General features: G+C 42.6%; 1 protein-coding gene across 1 annotated transcript in view; it reads left to right on the top strand.

Annotated features, from left to right (window-relative positions):
• RNF25 (ring finger protein 25) overlaps positions 1-18637 on the top strand; it is a 370335-nt gene that overhangs the window by 83934 nt on the left and 267764 nt on the right. Inside the window, exon 3 of the mRNA XM_044086615.1 lies at positions 13007-13109. Within this exon, the coding sequence (XP_043942550.1) occupies positions 13007-13109 (103 nt within the window). The remainder of the gene's footprint in view (positions 1-13006; positions 13110-18637) is intronic.

Here is an 18637-nt window from a genome sequence, read left to right as displayed (position 1 = left end):
GGTATGTCCCTAGCCCTAAGCAGCATTCTACCTTCACCCAGGATGATGCCTCAGTCAGGTGTGCCCCTAGCCCTAAGCAGCATTCTACCTTCACCCAGGATGATGCCTCAGTATAAACAAAAAAATGATCAACTTCAACAATTTGCTTAGCTTCCTGTATCAATCCAGAGGGATCCAGTGTCTGTCAGCCTGTGAAGATATGGTCAACAGACCATGCTGCTTTGCCAGGAATGGTCTTCACCTTTGTCTCTTGGCTTTCAGTTATTGATAAAGGTACTTGCCTCCCCCACAGTGCCTTTTTTAGGCAAGCTCATAACAAAATTCTCTAGGGGGAAAAAAAAATTCCACTGGAGACCCTCTCTCCTGGTTCTGCTGCTTAATGCTAGGAGTCTAAATCGGAAACTGCACTCGTATGGGTGACCTTCAAACTCGACCCGATTCAATTAGGCTTCATTAAGGGTAGATCATGCTTATTAAACCTGGTGGATTTCTTTGAGAATGTCACTAAAGCCTTGGATGAAAGCAAAGCAGTACATACAGCCTATCTTGACTTAGCCAAGGCTTTAGACATCATTGAGAAACTTGCCCAGCTGGGAATCGGCATCAAGCAGGAATGGAAATCAAACCAGAAGTAGATGAAAATTAAGAACCAAGTGAATGTGCCAAAAAACAAAAATATAAGGCGAAGGACCACATGAGAAGGCAAAAAATGTGGAAAATGCATAAGTATAGTTGCAAGTATAAAAAACTTAGAACCTCATGCTGATCAGGATCAAACACAGGCACGGTTAAGGAGAGACAAATTCAAACCAAAAGATGAAAGGTTAATATTGGGAGCCCAAGATAGTGGGCTTACATACACATTGTTTCTCCCACGTATTCAATGGATTTTGTAAACCAGACAAATGTTGTTGTCTTGTCTTTTCCCGGTTAGGGGTCGCCACAGTGGAACTCCAGTCCGCTAATGATTGGTGGTAGTTTTTTATGTGCCGAGTTACCAGCCCTGATGCACAACCTTAAGTACGCCCATTCACGCATGTCTCCACGCAGAAGACGCTCTAGCTGAGAATCGAGCCGGACAGCTTCTGACTGTGAGGCGACAATGCTACCGCAGCACCACCACTGCGTAAACCAGACAAATGTAGGTTTTGTAAAAAAAACAGAATTGGAAACAGTCTCATATCTTATTGCTGGGTGTGACTAATGGCAGAAGGACTGTATACTGAAAGGTATAATAATGTGGCAGTATTGGACTGGGGACTGTGCAAACATTACAGTATTGAAGTGGCTGAAAATTGCTGGAAACATGAATCACAAAGCATCATACAAAATGATGAAGACAACATCACATGGAGTCGCCCATTACCAACAGTTCAAAAGGTAGATGCTAAAAAACTGGATATATTGGTCCATGAAAAGAAGACAAAGGTAGCATTGATAACTGAAATCGCCACACCCAGCGACTACAGTGTCTTGTGTACAGAGACGCACAAAGTCATAAAATATCAGGATTTGCAAGCAGAAATAAGAGCAATGTGAAAGATACCCAGACAGTTCCAACAGTAGTAGGAGCAACAATCCTTATAAAAATAAAAAATCTACAGTCTGTTACCAATATATGTAACTCTGTAGAAAATGCATGAGTCATTACTTTGCACATTGTGGGTGCTGCAAAGAGCACGTCTGGCTGATCGCTGTGTCCACTGTTAAGGATGGCCTTCTACGTTGCACATCTCATCCAGAGCTAAGGATGTTACAACTCCCATGTCCTCCTCCCTCATCAGACCACTAATGGAGTACAAAGCTCCCTTCTCTACATACCTCACCAGACACCTGCAGCAGCTGGAGAGACCTCTGAGGTTTCTCACCAAGAAAAGGCAAATCTATGACTTGCGTGGACAGTCTGAAGGCTCTGTCACTGTATTCCCTATCGTATATGCTGCTGAGAGGCGACTTGCGTCTGGCCTACAGAGCAGTTTCGGACCCTGCCCTAATGGAAATGCTGCACATCCACAAGTTGAATGGGACAAGATTCACTTGCTCTAGGAATCTTAACTTGGCCTGCAACATTAACAGGACGTGCTTGAGAGACCGATGCGTCTCCCAAAGATTGGCACTCTGAAATTCCCAATTCATGTAAAACAGAACTCCTCAATGACCCTATTTAAATGCAACTTGGGCAACACCTTTGGGGTAAATTTGTAGTCTCCCATCCAGTTATCCATGTCCCTCTTGGAGAAGGGCAATTTATGCTGATCATAGACCTGCACTGCAAATGTAGACCATACAAGTTGGTCAGTAAAGGAGCCAGGGTATAACATGGTTAGGCTTGTAAAGGCCGTAGGGCCAACAGCCTAGTAATCGCCTATGAAGATATTACCGTTCCCTATTTAATGTTTTGCCGCCAGTACCTTGGTTCCTTTGGCGGTTTTCTCCAGCTAGTACCTTGGTTCCTTTGACTGGTTTCTCCGGTAAGTTCCGGTGCCCACTTGCCTCTTCTCTTTACTCCTAATTGCAGATCTCCGTATCGATAAAATCGCCTTTCTTCATTCTCATATTGGCTTAGTTGTTGGATTACTTTCTGCTACTTTATGAATATAATAATCTCTGTGGTTGCTGCTGTTCACCTTAAGGATCTGCATCCAAAATCTCACGCTGTCCTTATTTCCTCCTGTTTCTTCAGCATCTCTTTCCACTTTGAATTAAAGCTTTTGCTTGTATTGTTCATATGAGCCTTAATTTTGTAGCTGTAAAATATCCCTTCAAATCTGGTCATTCTAAACTACCTTGTGCTGTTGGAAGGCTAGTCTTATCCCACTTGACCATTGCCTTTTCCCTTCAACACATTAATTATTGTCCACAACTTCTCTTCTGGTTGATGTAAAAAAAAAAAAAATGCATGACCTTTTTGCATAAAACTAAAAGGAATAAAATATTTTCACTGTTTTTAACTTGTTTTCCATAAACAAGAGCTTTCCAGTTTTTCAGTTTTTGTATTGAATCTTTTTTTGTGTCCACTAAGCCTTAGCTGCCACAACAAATATTTTTATTGCATACTCCTAAATAACTTTATTTTATCGCGTCTTCATAAGTATGAGTATTGTGTAACCAATTCATGCGTGGGTACAAAATTTGCAGCTATAACCTTTGTTTATATCCTGTCATGATTTGAAAGTCTCCAAGTGTTCCACAACACTGAGATGTCTCTGTTTTTATCAGGTACAAGATGATATCTGCAAATAAAGCCAACTTTTCTCGATTTATGGCTTTAAGCAAATAACAAAAGGGAAGGAAGACACCCTGCCTGGTTCCTCTGTTCAGGCACAGCTTATCAGAGAGGAACCCTACCACTTTAATTCTTGCCTTTGGTCCCTCATATTCTCTCTAACCTTATTGTATCAGGGAATGCAAATGCTTCCATTCCAATGTTTTGTCTTTCAGCTTTTCCTGGGTTGGGGTTGCCACAGCGGAACTCCGGTCTGCTAATGATTGGCAGTAGGTTTTCACGAATGCAGAGGTGCCAGCTAGACGTTCAACCTTCAACTAAGGCACGCCCATTTACGCATGTCTTTCGAACACCCACCCAACCGCGGGGAGGACATGCAGACTCCACACAGAAGGCACTCCCCGCACTCTAGCCGAGAACTGAACGGGAGAACCTCTTGCTGTGAGGCAACACAGCTACTGCTGCACCACTGCGGTTCTTCCATTGGTTTAATTCAAGCTTATTTTGTCAAATGCATTTTCTGCATCAAGACCCACCTGCTTACACTCTGCTTCCCTCTTGATCATCCATGTTCTATTAATGTTTAATGTTTGCCTCCCCTCTGCAAAACCACAGTGATCCATGTCTAGCAATTTTGGCAACACCTTTGTAATACGAGTAGAGCCTGTACTGAAATATGCAGAATATTTCTGCTATGTGAAATAAATTTTACTTTAAATCTGTCTTTTCTAGACATTTAAAATTCAAATGCGTCATTCAGTCTGTGATCTACAGTAGCATTCAGTAATACCTGCTGATCGTATTCCTTGGTGTCTGATTCTGTTTCACCCCCTCTAGTATCAGGTTCATTGCAGTCAGTCGCATAAACAAAGCTTTATTTTTCATATTTGCTGGTATGTCTGTAAAAAGCATTTTTGCTGTTATTTTTCTATGACATGGTGTAGTGTTCATATACTGTTCTATTCAGTTTCCTAGTAGTGCTGCCATGACATGGCATTCTGCTGCCTGTACAACATTTACAATCTGACCAGTACATTTTGGGGCAAGGATGGATTGTTGTCCGTATCGTCAGTAGGAAGAAGTCTGACAAGCGTGTGTCCTCAACGCTACCTTGGTCCCACCTGTTTTCATTTTCTTTGTGTCTCATCACTGCTACCTTGGTCCCACCTGTTTTCATTTTCTTTGTGCCTCCTCACTGCTACCTTGGTCCCACCTGTTTTCATTTTCTTTGTGCCCCCTCACTGCTACCTTGGTCCCACCTGTTTTCATTTTCTTTGTGTCTCCTCACTGCTACCTTGGTCCCACCTGTTTTCATTTTCTTTGTGTCTCATCACTGCTACCTTGGTCCCACCTGTTTTCATTTTCTTTGCGTCTCCTCACTGCTACCTTGGTCCCACCTGTTTTCATTTTCTTTGCGTCTCCTCACTGCTACCTTGGTCCCACCTGTTTTCATTTTCTTTGTGTCTCCTCACTGCTACCTTGGTCCCACCCTCCTCACTGCTACCTTGGTCCCACCTGTTTTCATTTTCTTTGTGTCTCTTCACGGCTGCCTTGGTCCCTCCTGTTTTCATTTTCTTTCTCTAACTCGTTTTTCAGGTTGTCCTCACTTGTTTACAAATACTGGTTCCGCCCTCACTACCGAATTTGCTGCTTGGTCCTTTTTTAAAATATTCAGATTTTCTTTAATGGTTTTTATTATATCGGTGTTCAAAGTGCATGTAAGCACCATACCACATTTGTACTTGTGTGTCTCTGGGATGCATTGTCTAAACCTTGGCTGTATGTCGAGTGCATGCTCTATACACACGTCTACCTTCACACAACTCATTACCAGTGGGGTACTTCCTGTCAATAAGCATATTTCCAACACTGGAATATTTTAAAAGGGTACCAAACAAGTTGTGTAGTGGGAGAGGAGCCAGTATTTGTAAACAAAAGGGAATATATCTTAATAAAACTAAAAACAAAGGTGGGACCAAGGTAGCAGTGTGTATGTTTGACAGAACTGTTCCTATTGCAGATGCAGCCAATAGTCCATTTTTTTTGAAGAAAAAATATAGATAGGTCATACCTTACCCCAAAACGTTGTACTTGTCAGGTAAATTTGGTATGTGCAGCAGTGTATACGGTCTGTCTGGCATGCTAAGTTTCCCTGAACTGCAAGGAAATTGTCAAAGGGTATGTGAACAAAACACTACGATGCCATAAATAAGAACAGTAAAAATGCTTTGTTCAGGCATACCAGCAAATGTAAAAAAAAAAAACATAAGATCTGATGTCCTTTTCTTTCCTCAACAAATGGGTTCATATCCAGTCCACAGATCGGACTTGGATCAAACTGTCAAGCTTCTCCCTCTACCCATAATGCCCTTTTCCCTTTTATTCCCTTTTTAGTACCCCAGATCTCGTTTACAGTTATCGTGTTGTGACGTGGGTCCTTCTCTCGAGTGACCTTTTCAGTGATTTTTCGTATCTTGCCTAAACGATTCTTTCTTTTGTTTGTCTCCCTCTTAATGTTCTATAAGGTCAGGTTCCTTAACTATATATTTATAGTATTTTCCTCTTACCATAATTTGTATTTTTTTCTTTACCCTATAACAGAGTATTTTCTTTATTACTATTGCTGGTAATCTTTTGCTTCCTTTTCTTTCTAATTACATTTTTTTTTTTTTTTTTAAATATAGAGGGATTTGTCTTTGTGTGCTTTTTAGTGGCACTGCTGATGCATCTCCTTTCATGGCTGACGAACCTACAGGATTCAAGAAATGCACATATTGTGAGCATAAAATCCCTAACTCAGATGTTTTATTGTCTCTGAGCTGCCTATCTGGAAACCAACTTCAGTATTTGCACTGCTTTTAATTCCAGGCATTGGCTGACCGATGCAGCAAACTTTAGGATTACTTTGTTTCTGCTTCAACATCATTTTCTGGGGATCAAAAACCCCAGGCAAAACTACAAAATCTGCTCCTTTGGAGCATAAAAAATGCTCTCTGCTTAAAGTCCTCTTAAGACTTCTTCATTGGAACTGCCAACTTGTATCCAAAAATCCTTGGATCCAGAGTCCTTTGACCCAGAACCGTATCAGCCAGCCCTACAGCTCCTACTTTGGATCTCTGATCTTAAACCTGGCACCACAGACAGACACTTTGCTCATCAGAATTCATCCTGGATCCTACTCTGCACTTTTTTTTTTTCCCATGCAGACTCCTAAGAAACATTCCAGGCCAAAATCCACCACATTCTTTTCTGCAGAATCTGCTTCTCATCCCTTTGATCTACTCCATATCCGTAGTCTGTCAGACCTGTTCCACAGGGACAGCCAGTTCCAAGTAGCTTTCAGTCGGTTCCCATAGAGGAACTTCCTCTCATACTTCCTCTGAACATCCCCCAGAGGAGCTCCATCGGAGAAGAACCTGCAAGAGAAGGCACAAACTTCTTGCTGGAATCTCTGAGGATACTGATTTCAATGAAGGGTCCCCTTGGTCACCACCAGATTATATCTCCTTTGGAGACTTACTTGAGATCCTCAGACAGAAAGGTAGCTGGTCTTCAAAAAAAATCCACTGGAGGAATCTGTATGCTTGGGAACTTTTGGTTCTGGCCCATCTACATATTGGGTTACACCCCCCCCCCCCCAGTGGATGAACTCCTTGACTCCTGCCTGGCATGGAAGGAGCTGGATACGATCAAACCCATTCCAAAATTACTTGACAAATTCTTGGCTCCTCATAAAGATAGATACCCCCCCCCCCCCCACTGGAGCAAAGGAGTCTCAGTTGATGCTATGATAGTGGCAGCAGCCACCAAAAACAGAGCAAGCAGAACAGAGCTCTTCTGTCCATCCACCAAACTGAGAGTCTAGGGTGCTGAACAGACTTGGAAAATGAGTCTTAACTCTGACTTTTGTCATAAGGTCTCTTAATTACCTGGCTCATTTCACAAGACTGCAGAGAGATTTGACTAAAACTATCAAGTTTTGTCAAGAGTCTTTGTCTGCAGAGGATTTTTCATAGATCATCCTGTCAACTGGCCACTCTGTCAGTTTCCAGTGCTTCTTTGAGGTTGATCTCACACAGCAGAAGGCATCTCATGGGTTGCTGGTTCAGGCATTGCCTTAAGGAGACATACGTGGATGCAACTGTGTGACATTTTGGAGCCTTTTAAGGCATCCTTCAACACTGCCTTTGGCATATCCTTATTTGGTCCATCGGTTAAAGAAACACTTAATCTGCAGTGAACAAGAAGGGGAAGAGAGTCTGTCTGCAGTGAACAAGAAGGGGAAGAGAGTCTGTCTGCAGTGAACAAGAAGGGGAAGAGAGTCTGTCTGCTGTGGGAATCAAGTTTTCTACCCCTCAAACCTTTTCTATGAATTGGAGGCAGAAAGAAAATGCGGTTCTGCAAACCTTTGGGACCTTTTCAAGGTATGCACAAGGACAACGCCTCTTGCAGAGGCAATTCCAGTGGTAGACGCTGCCCTAGAGGCAGAGGAGGCCTGCAAAATAAGGATTTCTGCGATTTCCTTTCAAGACTGACCTTCCAGCACTCCTGAAGTGTTGCTTGGCTGCCCACCTCTGGAGGGGGCAATTGTCCTTGCACCCAGATGCCTAGGCAAATATAACAGAAGATTCCTGGGTGCTAAGAATAATATCCAGAGGTTATTCATACCATTTTTGCCAACTCCTTATCTGCAAAAGAAAAAAGCTTCCCAACATTCCACCCAGTCAGGCGAAGGCAGCAGCACAAGAAATTCAAAAGTTGCTAGACAAGTCATTCAAGAGATCCCACCAGACAAAATAGGATTTGAGGACTTGCATATGCTTTTCAGTGCCCAAAAAGACAGGGGACCTCAGACCAATTTTGGATCTGAGCAGATTGAATCAGTGCATGAAAAAAAGTTCTGAATGGTTATGGTATAGTCTGTTCTGTGACTTCTTTGCAAGGATGCTTGGATGTGCTCTATAGATTTTCAGTATGCATACTATCCCATCAGAATAGACAGACTGCTCTCAAAGACATTTTTGCTTTTGGCTGGGAGCTAGTCACCAGTTCAAAGCCCAGCCCTTTGGAGTCGCCACTGCCCCCAGGGTGTTTACCAAATATATGGCAGTAGTGGCAGCTCACTTGAGACTCTTCCGAGTGTTTCCATATCCAGACAACTGGCTCCTCACTACCCCCTTTCTGCATCGCCTCAACAATCCAGGGACTGTTCACTCCAAATTTGCCACTCCTTGGGGAAAAAAATAAATTATGCCAAATCAAAGCTGACACTACTACAGAGCATGGAGTTTATGGATGCACATCTGAACACAGCACACTGCATCCCTACCAACTCATTGCATAGATGGACTTAGATCTCTGTTTCTTCAGATCCTTTCCCAACCATCTCTACAGCCATGTATATTCTTCAAGCATTGAGGTCTATGGCAGCAGCACTAGTCCTACTTCCTTTAGCACTTAACTGTATGTGTGTGCTTAGGCTGTTCAGTGGTCTATTCTTTGACAACCCCTATGTTTTCCAGTCAAGCTTACTCTGGTTTGCAAATTGGAGTAAACCAGCCTGAATATAAACTCCTACATCACAAGATGGGTTGCCAACTGGCTTACAGACCGAACTCCCACTGTAAGAATAGCAGGCTCCAGGTCCGACTCTAAACCATTCACAAGTGGTGTCCCACAAGGCTCTGTCCTGGGACCCCTACTGTTCGGCATATACTTCTCCGAAGTACAGGCAAAAACAGGAGGACTATGGCTAACCAAGTTCGCTGATGACTGCAAACTGGGAGCCATAATTGAATCTCTGGCTGACATGGACATTATCCAAAAGGGCCTTACTGAGACGGACACCTGGTGTCAAAGTCATGGTCTCGAGCTAAATGCCAAAAAATGCATAGTCATCCCATTTGGGAAAAACAAAACGCCCATGAATTACCACATGGGTGGCAGCCCCCTTAATACAGAAGAGGTAATGAGAGATCTGGGGACCCAGGTAGATAGTAATATCTCCTTTGACAATCATATTGCCAAAGTAGTTAGGAAATCCTTCTATGTAGCCCATCTAATTACTAAAGGGTTCGCATCTAGATGTACCTCACAAGACACTTCCAACAGCTGGAAAGACCACAAAAGTACCTCACCAAGAGGATTACTGGCTTCAAATATATGTCCTATGCAGCCCGACTGGAAAACTCCAGGTGTACTCGGTGGCATATCGCTTACTAAGAGGAAATCTTTGCCTGACTTACAAAGCCATGTCCAACTCAGAATTGATGGACATGCTCCACCTAAAGAAATCCAAGTCACTGCGAGCCACTCGCTCTAGTGAGCTAAACCTCGCCACAATATATAGAACATGCTGGAGGGATAGATTACTGTCAGACTCCCATTCCAAGATGCTCTTCCTTTAGGGACTGTTGTGATTCAGACCGGCATTATGCCTGTTGTCTGGTACATCAACAAAGGAGGAGGAACCCGATCTTACCCTGTTTAGAGAGGCCATTACAGTGTGGCAATGGGCAATCTCCTAAATCGGTTTTCTAGTTGCAACACACATTCTGGGGAAAACTGAAGTGTTAGCCGACAAATTAAGCAGGTCCATTCTGATGCCTCATGAGTGGTCTCTCCAATTTGTGGTGGAAGAGATTTTTTGTCATTTGGGCTAAACTTGCTGCAACCTTTTTGCGTCCCCCCCCCCCCCCACACACACACACACAAGTGCAGCAGGTATTTTGCCCTGATACAGGAGGAGTCACCAAGAGATGCTGTAGTCAACATTTGGCCATTCGGTCTCCTTTATGCTTATCCCCCCTCTTCCCTTGATTCCAAAATTTCTACATAAGGCAACCCAGGTGAAGAGCTCAAGTAGTCCTCCTTGCCCCCTACTGCCCTCGACAGGTGTGGTTCCCCCTTCCTTTAGTTTAGTTTCATCTTCATTATCCTCCATGGGTACTGGAACCAATTCTAGATCTCCTGTCACACCCCTCAAGAATGAGCCATTCCAGTATCCATTCCGTCAAACTGACTGCATGTTTTCTCCATTTCTAGTAATTGTCAGAAAGCCCAGGCTTTCCTCCCCAGTATGCACCTTTATATCATCCTCCCAAAAAGGTCCACCAAGAAAGTTTGCAAGAGCAAGTGGAAAAGATTTCCCCCTTTGGGCATTGAAAAATGTTGACCCTTTTTCTGCTGTCCTTGAATTTTTTGGCTGTCCTTTTTAAGGAAGGAGCAAGCTTCTGTATGATAACTGCAGTTGGTGGGCATTTCCAATTTTCATACAGGGCACAGAAATTATTCATGGCCTTCTTCCATATTATGTAAAGCATTTCTAAAAGGCATTTTTCTCCTTCGACCACCAATAAAGGATCTTTCACCTCCCTGGGATCTGACTGTCATGCTACAAGGCCAAACTCAAAACCCTTTGAAACGTCAACAAAAAAAATTTCTTTCATGGAAAATGGGTCTTGGTAGCTAACTTCTGCAAAAAGGATTTCTGAACTCCGAGCTCTTTTATCAAAGACTCCCTACATTATTTTCCATAAAGACAGGCTTTCTTTACAAACAAAAACCCTTCCTTTTTTACCTAAAGTAGCTCCTGAATCCAATGTTAACCAATCCATTTACTGGTGGTCCTTCCAAATTTTTCAAATAAAGGAGATTACACCTCATAAATGCGCACAGATTAGTTTCTGATTTGCTTTGTCCTGTGTAGATAGTCAGATCAGCTGTTTGCTTCCTTCTCACCAAAAAGACTGGATTATCTGGTTTCTAAACTTACTATAGCTAAATGGATCACAGATTTGCATTTCTTGGATCTATTCTCAGTAAGGCATTCCCGTACCTAAATAACCTAAAGCCCACTCAACCAGATCCATGGCTACTTCATTTGCTTTTTGGTCAAGAACCTCCATTGATATTTGCGCAGCAGCCACACTGTCCAGTGCTCATACCTTTTTGTTACTCATTACAAACTGGACCTAAGCTCCAGAAGCAACGCTGCCTTTGGCTCGGCAGTACTCTAGAATATCCTTCCATGAGGACCACCCAAGGTCAGCATAGCTGGGGATTCTGTCCCTTTTGTTGAAGAATGCAAATAGCAATGTCTGATTTAAGTTATGTACTCACTGTGATTGGGCATCTGTGTTGTCCATTTTCATTCTTCCTCAACTTCCCTCCTATCTGTCCCTATCCTTAAATCTTCAGAAGGAACCTGTTGGATTGTTTATTGTAACTTTTATAGATACAGGTTTGAGCCCCATTCTTTCAGCTGTCCCTTATGTGTGCAGTTATAGGAACTTTATGGCAACAAACGCTGAGGTATTGAAGATGGACAAGGGCATTATGGGGAGAGGCAGGAGCCCGAGAGTTGGATCCAAAGTCTAGATTATGCTGCTGAGTTGGATCCATAGGTCTTATCCGAACCCATTTGTTGAGAGAATGAAAATGGGACAACCCAGATGGCTAGTTATTGTGCGTACTTTACTTTTAATTTTTGCTCTGTTAGTGACTGCACTGAGCCTGATATTATAGGGGGTGATGCAGAAAATCTTTGTGAAACAAAGGAATATGAATGGCAAGTACTATCCATGATGCTGTAGATCATGGACTAAATTACCATTTGAATTTTAAAATCTTGAAAAGACCAATATTAAAAGTAAAAAAAAAAATAAAATAATGCAGCAGAAATATTGTGTACATTTTAGCTGAGGCTCTACTCTGTTTATAAAGATGTTTTGTAGGTATTTTGAGCATGAGCTTTTTTTTTTTTTTAAATATATGAATGAGGATAGTTCTGTGACGTTTTGTTTAATTTTGTATGAATGTTTGTTTTTTCTACAGGAATCTTAATTATTTATGGTTCAGATGAAGGTGCTTATTCCTGGTACCAGTCAATAAGTTTTTGACCATGTTCATGTCAGTTTTTACATCTAAGAAAAAGTCGTATAATAAATGACACTCATCATATTTTTGTATTAAGTTTGATGTATACTAATGTTTCTCCTCCTCCAGTGTAGGGTTTTGGTTTTTCAGCGCTTTCAGAAGTTGGTATATATACTAGTAGTAACATATTTAGCAATACTCTTGAGTCTGTATTCCTCTGTGTTCCTAAAAAGTAATCACTGTAGCTTGTCTTTTTCTGTAGCTTCAAAATGAGAGAGGTCCTATCCTTCTGGTATATTTGTGTGCAAAAGGAGCCTAAACATTTGGTATTTCATAAGTGAAATGAAGACGTCTTGTATGTTTTAGCCTGAATTGTTATAGTGCTTAACTTTCCAATGTACTATACAGTCCCCCCCCCTCCCCAATTTAAGCAGGTAAACCCAATGGACCCAAGTGTTTTTCAGGAGTGACCTGGAATCGCTGTTCAAGTCACTTGCTTAGAGTAGGACAGTAGGCTGATCGAGGAAGAAGGAATCCAACACTCTGCTCTGGAGTATAGGTAGCAGCTGGTTAATGGGTTTAGTGTGTTAATCTTCTACAGCAGTTAAATACACTTAAACTCCAGATTCCCACACTGTAATACTCAAAGCACTAGATTTATTTTTAACAAAGTTTGGAGTAATTACGTTTTTTCACCTCCTAAACACAAGGCACAGGGTTTGATTCTGACCTCTGGTTACTAGCTAGGCTTAAAATGGCCCTTTAGGCCATTTTCCTTTTTATTCACCTTGCAGAGTTTACTCAACAGTACAATATCATGTTCTACGAAGTAGTTTTAAACAGAACTATGCGCTGTCGTTAACTTTTTATCCAGTTGTGTTCTTGTTACCATTTTCTGTGTAGATCAGAACCTTGGGAGATCAGTCTGACACTCCACCCAGCAACAGCGGAGGATCAGAATTCCCAGTATGTCCGTTTCACACTGCTCCTTTCCTTATCCAGTCAGGTAAGCCACATCTGTACGTTTTTAACCTAGTGTTTGTTCAATACTCAGGTATGCCACATCTGTACGTTTTTAACCTAGTGTTTGTTCAATACTCTGGTATGCCACATCTGTACGTTTTTAACCTAGTGTTTGTTCTATACTCTGGTATGCCACATCTGTACGTTTTTAACCTAGTGTTTAATACTCAGGTATGCCACATCTGTACCTTTTTAACCTAGTGTTTGTTCAATGTTTCTGCAACTTAAAAATGGAAAAGTTGAAACTAGTTCATAGGGTAGATGTGTGCTTCAGTGATGGTCACTGGTGTAGAATGAGACTAGAACACTTTTTTGTTTGGGTGTATGATGGAGAACTTGCAGAGTATTTGGGGGGGCAGCTCTATTTCCTTTATTTTGCCTAGGTCAGCAGAGACTGCCTTTGCTTTGAATGCTAACTGAATGAAGTCCTTCAGAGAATGACAGCTGCTAAAGTAACTGGTGCTTTAACACTGTGTGTCTCTAGTCAGTTTGTTACATAACAGCAGATTATGATATTCAAAAAGAAAAGCATAAATCACTAAATGAAGCCTGTGAAATGGGGATGGGTGATTTAAGACAGCCGTAGTCAGCGCAGTGTGATCTTGGCCTAAACCGGCTTACAGAATAAACAGAGAAGCAGTTGTGATTTCACTGGGAATGAAAAGAAAGACTGACCTGCAGAATGTTTTACTTGGTGTTTTAGTGAGACCTAAATTTATGTACAACTGTAAGAAAGCTATTCCATTTTGTGGCAGGCAGTGGAAGATTGCTGTGTTCGGACCAGTCCATTTTACCCAGTTAGACACAGTGAAAGAATAAGTAAATAAATCTGAAGACTCTTTTAAGCTGTGACTCTAGTGACAAGACAGCAACATCGAACAGTGCAATGATGCATTTAAAGGCAGTACAATCTGGTAGCGATTACAGTTAATAGTTCCCAAAAAGTAAAAAGGAAAGTATTTACGTAATTCTGTGTGTGCTTACTATCTTTTGACTTATCTGCCTGATGGACCATATGGCATAAGATTCTTTGTACAAAAAGTGCTTTAACATTAAGAAGATTTGTCTACAGTATATAATGCCAACACAGAAATCTGCATAGAGCAAGAATTTCTGTCTTTTGCTATTAAGAGACAGGACAACTTTGAAATCTAAATAGCCTGCATCATCAAACTATTTGCATTTACTCTTGGTTCTCATATATGCCTTTACCTGGTCTCAGAAAAGGGAATTTAGTGATCTTCCCAAAGCCCTATAGACTGCTTTCCGTAGTGTAGGAGCTACTTTATAGTATAAGGTGACTGCTTTCCGTAGTGTAGGAGCTACTTTATAGTATAAGGTGCCTGAAGTGTATTGGGGTTTTTGTAACAGAGTTCCTGATTGAGTTCTTAAATTATGAATGAAATTGCTTATAAAAAGCAATTGCTTCAAAGGTGGGAAGTAGCTGCTGGTGGGCAGTAGCTGCTGTTAAGCAATTTGAATGCATGTGTGAAAAACGACACTGGGCTGTGGCTTTGAGGGGGAAGCTGTTTCTCTGTATGGTGTTGTGCTGATGTTCAGTGAATGGAGCTGTAGGCAGCAGCACAGACTCTACATGGTGCCCTTTAGGGGGAAGAGTTGTACAGACCAACCGCCTTGGGCATCTACTGTGGCACACAGTACCCTCAGGATAGGAGAACACGGATCACAGACTGCGCACCTTGGCAGGGCTAGCCACTCCGGTGTAAAATATAGCTCTAGGTGATTTAGTCATATTGACTAATGTCACCAAAAATGGGCATGAGTAGTTACTGATATGTGGGTTGAGGATCCGGCCTACTTTGACCCACACCAGGGACCCATGCTAACTGTGGTAGGGGTATATGTGCCCCTATTAGCCAGTGTGTGCCTGCCATAAAGCCCAACAGCCCTGAGTCAATAAAGCTACTGGCTGGCTGGTGTTTAGTTGCCCAGCCTGGGTTACTTGAAGTCATCTCAGAATTAGCAGTGTCAGTGGCAAAACAGCCACCTTTGGTGTAGAAGGCTGATGGTTCTGGTAGCTCTGTTGAGTGAAATCTGGACTTAAAAACCAAACTACCTGCCAAACATGAACCGAGAATTGCTATGCTTTAATGTAGCTTCACTTACAGGGCGCACCTTGGAAGTGGATGACATGATGAGACGGAGAGCTGCTTCAGAAGGCAGTAAAGGAGATGATCAGAATTAATGACAGACTCATGGCAGCCAGACTCCAGTGTAATGATAGGCTGAGATGTCCCACAGCAGGGTTGTGATAGTGAGGAAAAGAGTGCATTCAAACAGCAGTTGCAGGACCTACTAGATAGTGACAACATGAATTGGTGTTGATAATGGGTGACTTGAATGTATATATCGGGACAGACAGAACAGGATATGAGGACTGCCTGGGTCCACATGGGTGGGATAACAGGAATAAAGAAGAAGCCATTCTAGACTTCTCTCTGCCAAATGGCTTGATAGTAGCCAACACATGGTTCAGAAAGAGATGGTCACAAGATCACATACAAGAGTAGCCAATATGCAACTGTGGTAGACTTCCTCCTAGTAAGGAAAAAGGACTGGGGTAGAATCCATGATTGCAAAGTCATACCCAGTGAAACAGTCGGCCCACAGCATAAACCATTAGTTGCCACAGTCAACTGCAAGCAGTGGTCAGAGAAGGCTCCCAAGGTCAACAGGGACCGGGTTGAAGACCTGGAAGTGGACTGGGGAAAGTACAACAGTTCAAGGAATTACTCTGGGCTCTAGCACCCCAAGAAGAGGAGGACATGGGTGGAGTTGAAGAAGAATGGCAGCACCTCAAAACAGCATGTGCTAGGACTACAGACAGATATGTGGCCGAGCCAGGTGTGGAAATAAGGTACATAAGCAAAGCTGGTGGTGGAATGCAAAAGTCCAGAAAGTCATCAAAAGAAAAAAGGAGTGCAGGAAAAAGTGGGAGACGGAAAAGACTGACCAGGCTAGGAATACTACTGGTTGGACAAGGAAGCTAAGAAAGAAGTTGCAATAGCAAAGAATAGGGCATCAGATGCACTCTACCGGCTTCTGGAAAGTGACTCTGTAAGGGGCACAAACTATATCAGGTTGCAAGACAAAGACAGAAAGATAAAGATAGTCAGACACCCTTCATAAGGGATGCCAGCAACAACCTGCTCACCAGCCCAGAGGACATCAAAGGCAGGTGGAAGGAGCATTTCCAGCAGCTTCTGAATGAAGAAAACCCCACCGAAGCTGTACTGCCCCAGAAACAGCCTACAATGAGAAAAGAGGAGGAGCCCACCCTAGGAGTAAGAACAGCACCAAGGAAGATGAAGTTGGGGAAGGCAGCAGGTTCAGGTGAGGTCACAGCAGATGTGATAAAGATGCTGGGTGAGATGAGGGAGAAATTGCTCCTGAGGGTACTAATAGCAGTGTGGAGAGAGAGGCATATCCCAGATGACTGGAGAATAAGTATACTCATGTCAGTGTACAAGAACAAAGGGGACATCCACAACTGTGGGCAGTACAAAGGTATCAAACTCCTATCGCATTGCATGAAAGTTCTGGAAAGGGTGCTTGATAAACAGATACGCAGAGTAGTCGAATGTAATATGGGAGATGAGCAGTTTGGATTCAGATCAGGATGCAGCACAACTGACCCGATGTTTGCATCGAGACAGATATTTGAGAAGAAGCTAGACCTGAGGAGAGAGTGTTTAACTGGGCATTCCTAGACTTGAAGAAAGCATATGACAAAGTCCCAAGAAAGCTGATCTGGGCATTACTGCAGTGGTTTGAAGTCCCAGAAACATTGGTAGAATTAGTGCACACTATGTACAAGGACCCAATGACTCAATACGGACTGTGTTCGGCCTCACAGAGTGTGTGTGTGTGTGTGTGTGTGTGTGTGTGTGTGTGTGTGTGTGTGTGTGTGTGTGTGTGTGTGTGTGTGTGTATACATCAAGGTTCAGCTCTGAGCCCACTGCTGTTCATACTGGTGATGGACTACTTTAGCAAACAGGTTGGATGGGATGGATCAACAAAGCTACTGTATGCAGACGAAGTGGCAGTACAGGCAGACTCTGAGCTAGAACTTCAGCAAAGGATAGGAGAATGGAATGCAAATCTGTAGGCATATGGGATGAAACTAAGCACAGATAAGACCGTGGTAATGGCAGCAGATTGGGGAAATCAGAAGAAGCTGAGAATAGAGATAGATGGGAAGATAGTGGAACAGGTAAATGGCTTCAAATATCTGGGAGTAGTAGTTGAGGCGAAGGGTAGTCTGAAGAGGTCAAAGCTAGAATCAGAGGGGCTGCAGCCAACTGGCAGAGTAACGGCTGTAGTCTATGATGGAAGAATGCCAAAGAAGCTGAAAAGTAAGGTGTACAAGACAGTGGTGCGACCAGTACTGCTGTATGGTGCAGAAACCTGGGCAGTTAAGGCAGAACAGTTGAAGTTAGAGGTGATGGAAATGAAGTGCCTGAGAAAGGTGGTAGGATGCACACAGTGGAACAGACCAAGAAATGAGGACGTAAGAGCAGAAGTCGAAGAACTCCAATTGCTGAAAAGATCAAAGAGAACAGATTATGGTGGTTTGGGCACGTGTGGAAAAGCAGAAGACAATCTGATGAGAAAGATTTGGGACAGACTGGAAGAAGGTAAGAGGAAGCGAGGACGTCCAGCGAAGAGGTGAATGGATTGTGTGAAAGATCTGCAACAGTCGGGCATGAGTGTTGAAGGCAGGAATGTGGCACTGAATGAATCAAGAGAGTTGGCGACAGTTAACACAGTACCCCGGATGATGATGGAAGGGTCATGTGCCACGGTTAAGGTGGAAGGGCTGCAGGCCACGGTTGGGATGTATGCCCCCAAATAGCAAAAGGAGGTATTAGTACAATAACATATTCATAGATATTCCAAGGCCGCTGATTCTCATGACCATTCTTGCCTTGTCCTCCGGCAGCACCTCCTTACAGGAGGGCCATACCAGTCAATCTTGGGGTAAATTTGTGGCTGCTCATCCAGTCTTTTAGTTAAGCAATACAGTCCACTTTCTTCTATTAATAGCTGTATCTATGAGCTGTCACAGAACTGTTCTTCAGCTCACTGATTATCGAAAATTGAATTTCTAAATGGGAAAATATGTAAAAAAAAAAAATAAATAAATAAATTCCATCTCAAATTTATATACCAACTCCACAGTCACGCCACAGTGGCAGAAAAGGGGGAGGAGATCCCCCCCCCCCAAATAATTGATGACTTACATGATTTAAAATAAAAAAAACTTTTTACAGTAAGTTTAAAAATATTTGAACTAAAACCCATTAGCTGGAATTGGAGTGATGACTTGTAGAATAGCCCTGTGTAACATACAGGGAAAGTTTTTTTTTATTCCAGAGGTTTATGAGGCGCTGGGTTATAAAACTGTTTCTCCAGTTTAAGTCCCTTGTTCTAGCATCATCTATTTCTCCCCTCGGCCCTGAACTGAAAACTTGTGGAACCTACCTAGTC

The sequence above is a fragment of the Protopterus annectens genome, chromosome 10.part0, assembly GCF_019279795.1.
Source record: "Protopterus annectens isolate FY-2018-M chromosome 10.part0, PAN1.0, whole genome shotgun sequence".
NCBI classification, from domain to species: Eukaryota; Metazoa; Chordata; order Ceratodontiformes; family Protopteridae; genus Protopterus; species Protopterus annectens.
This window is presented reverse-complemented; position numbering and strand designations above follow the sequence as displayed.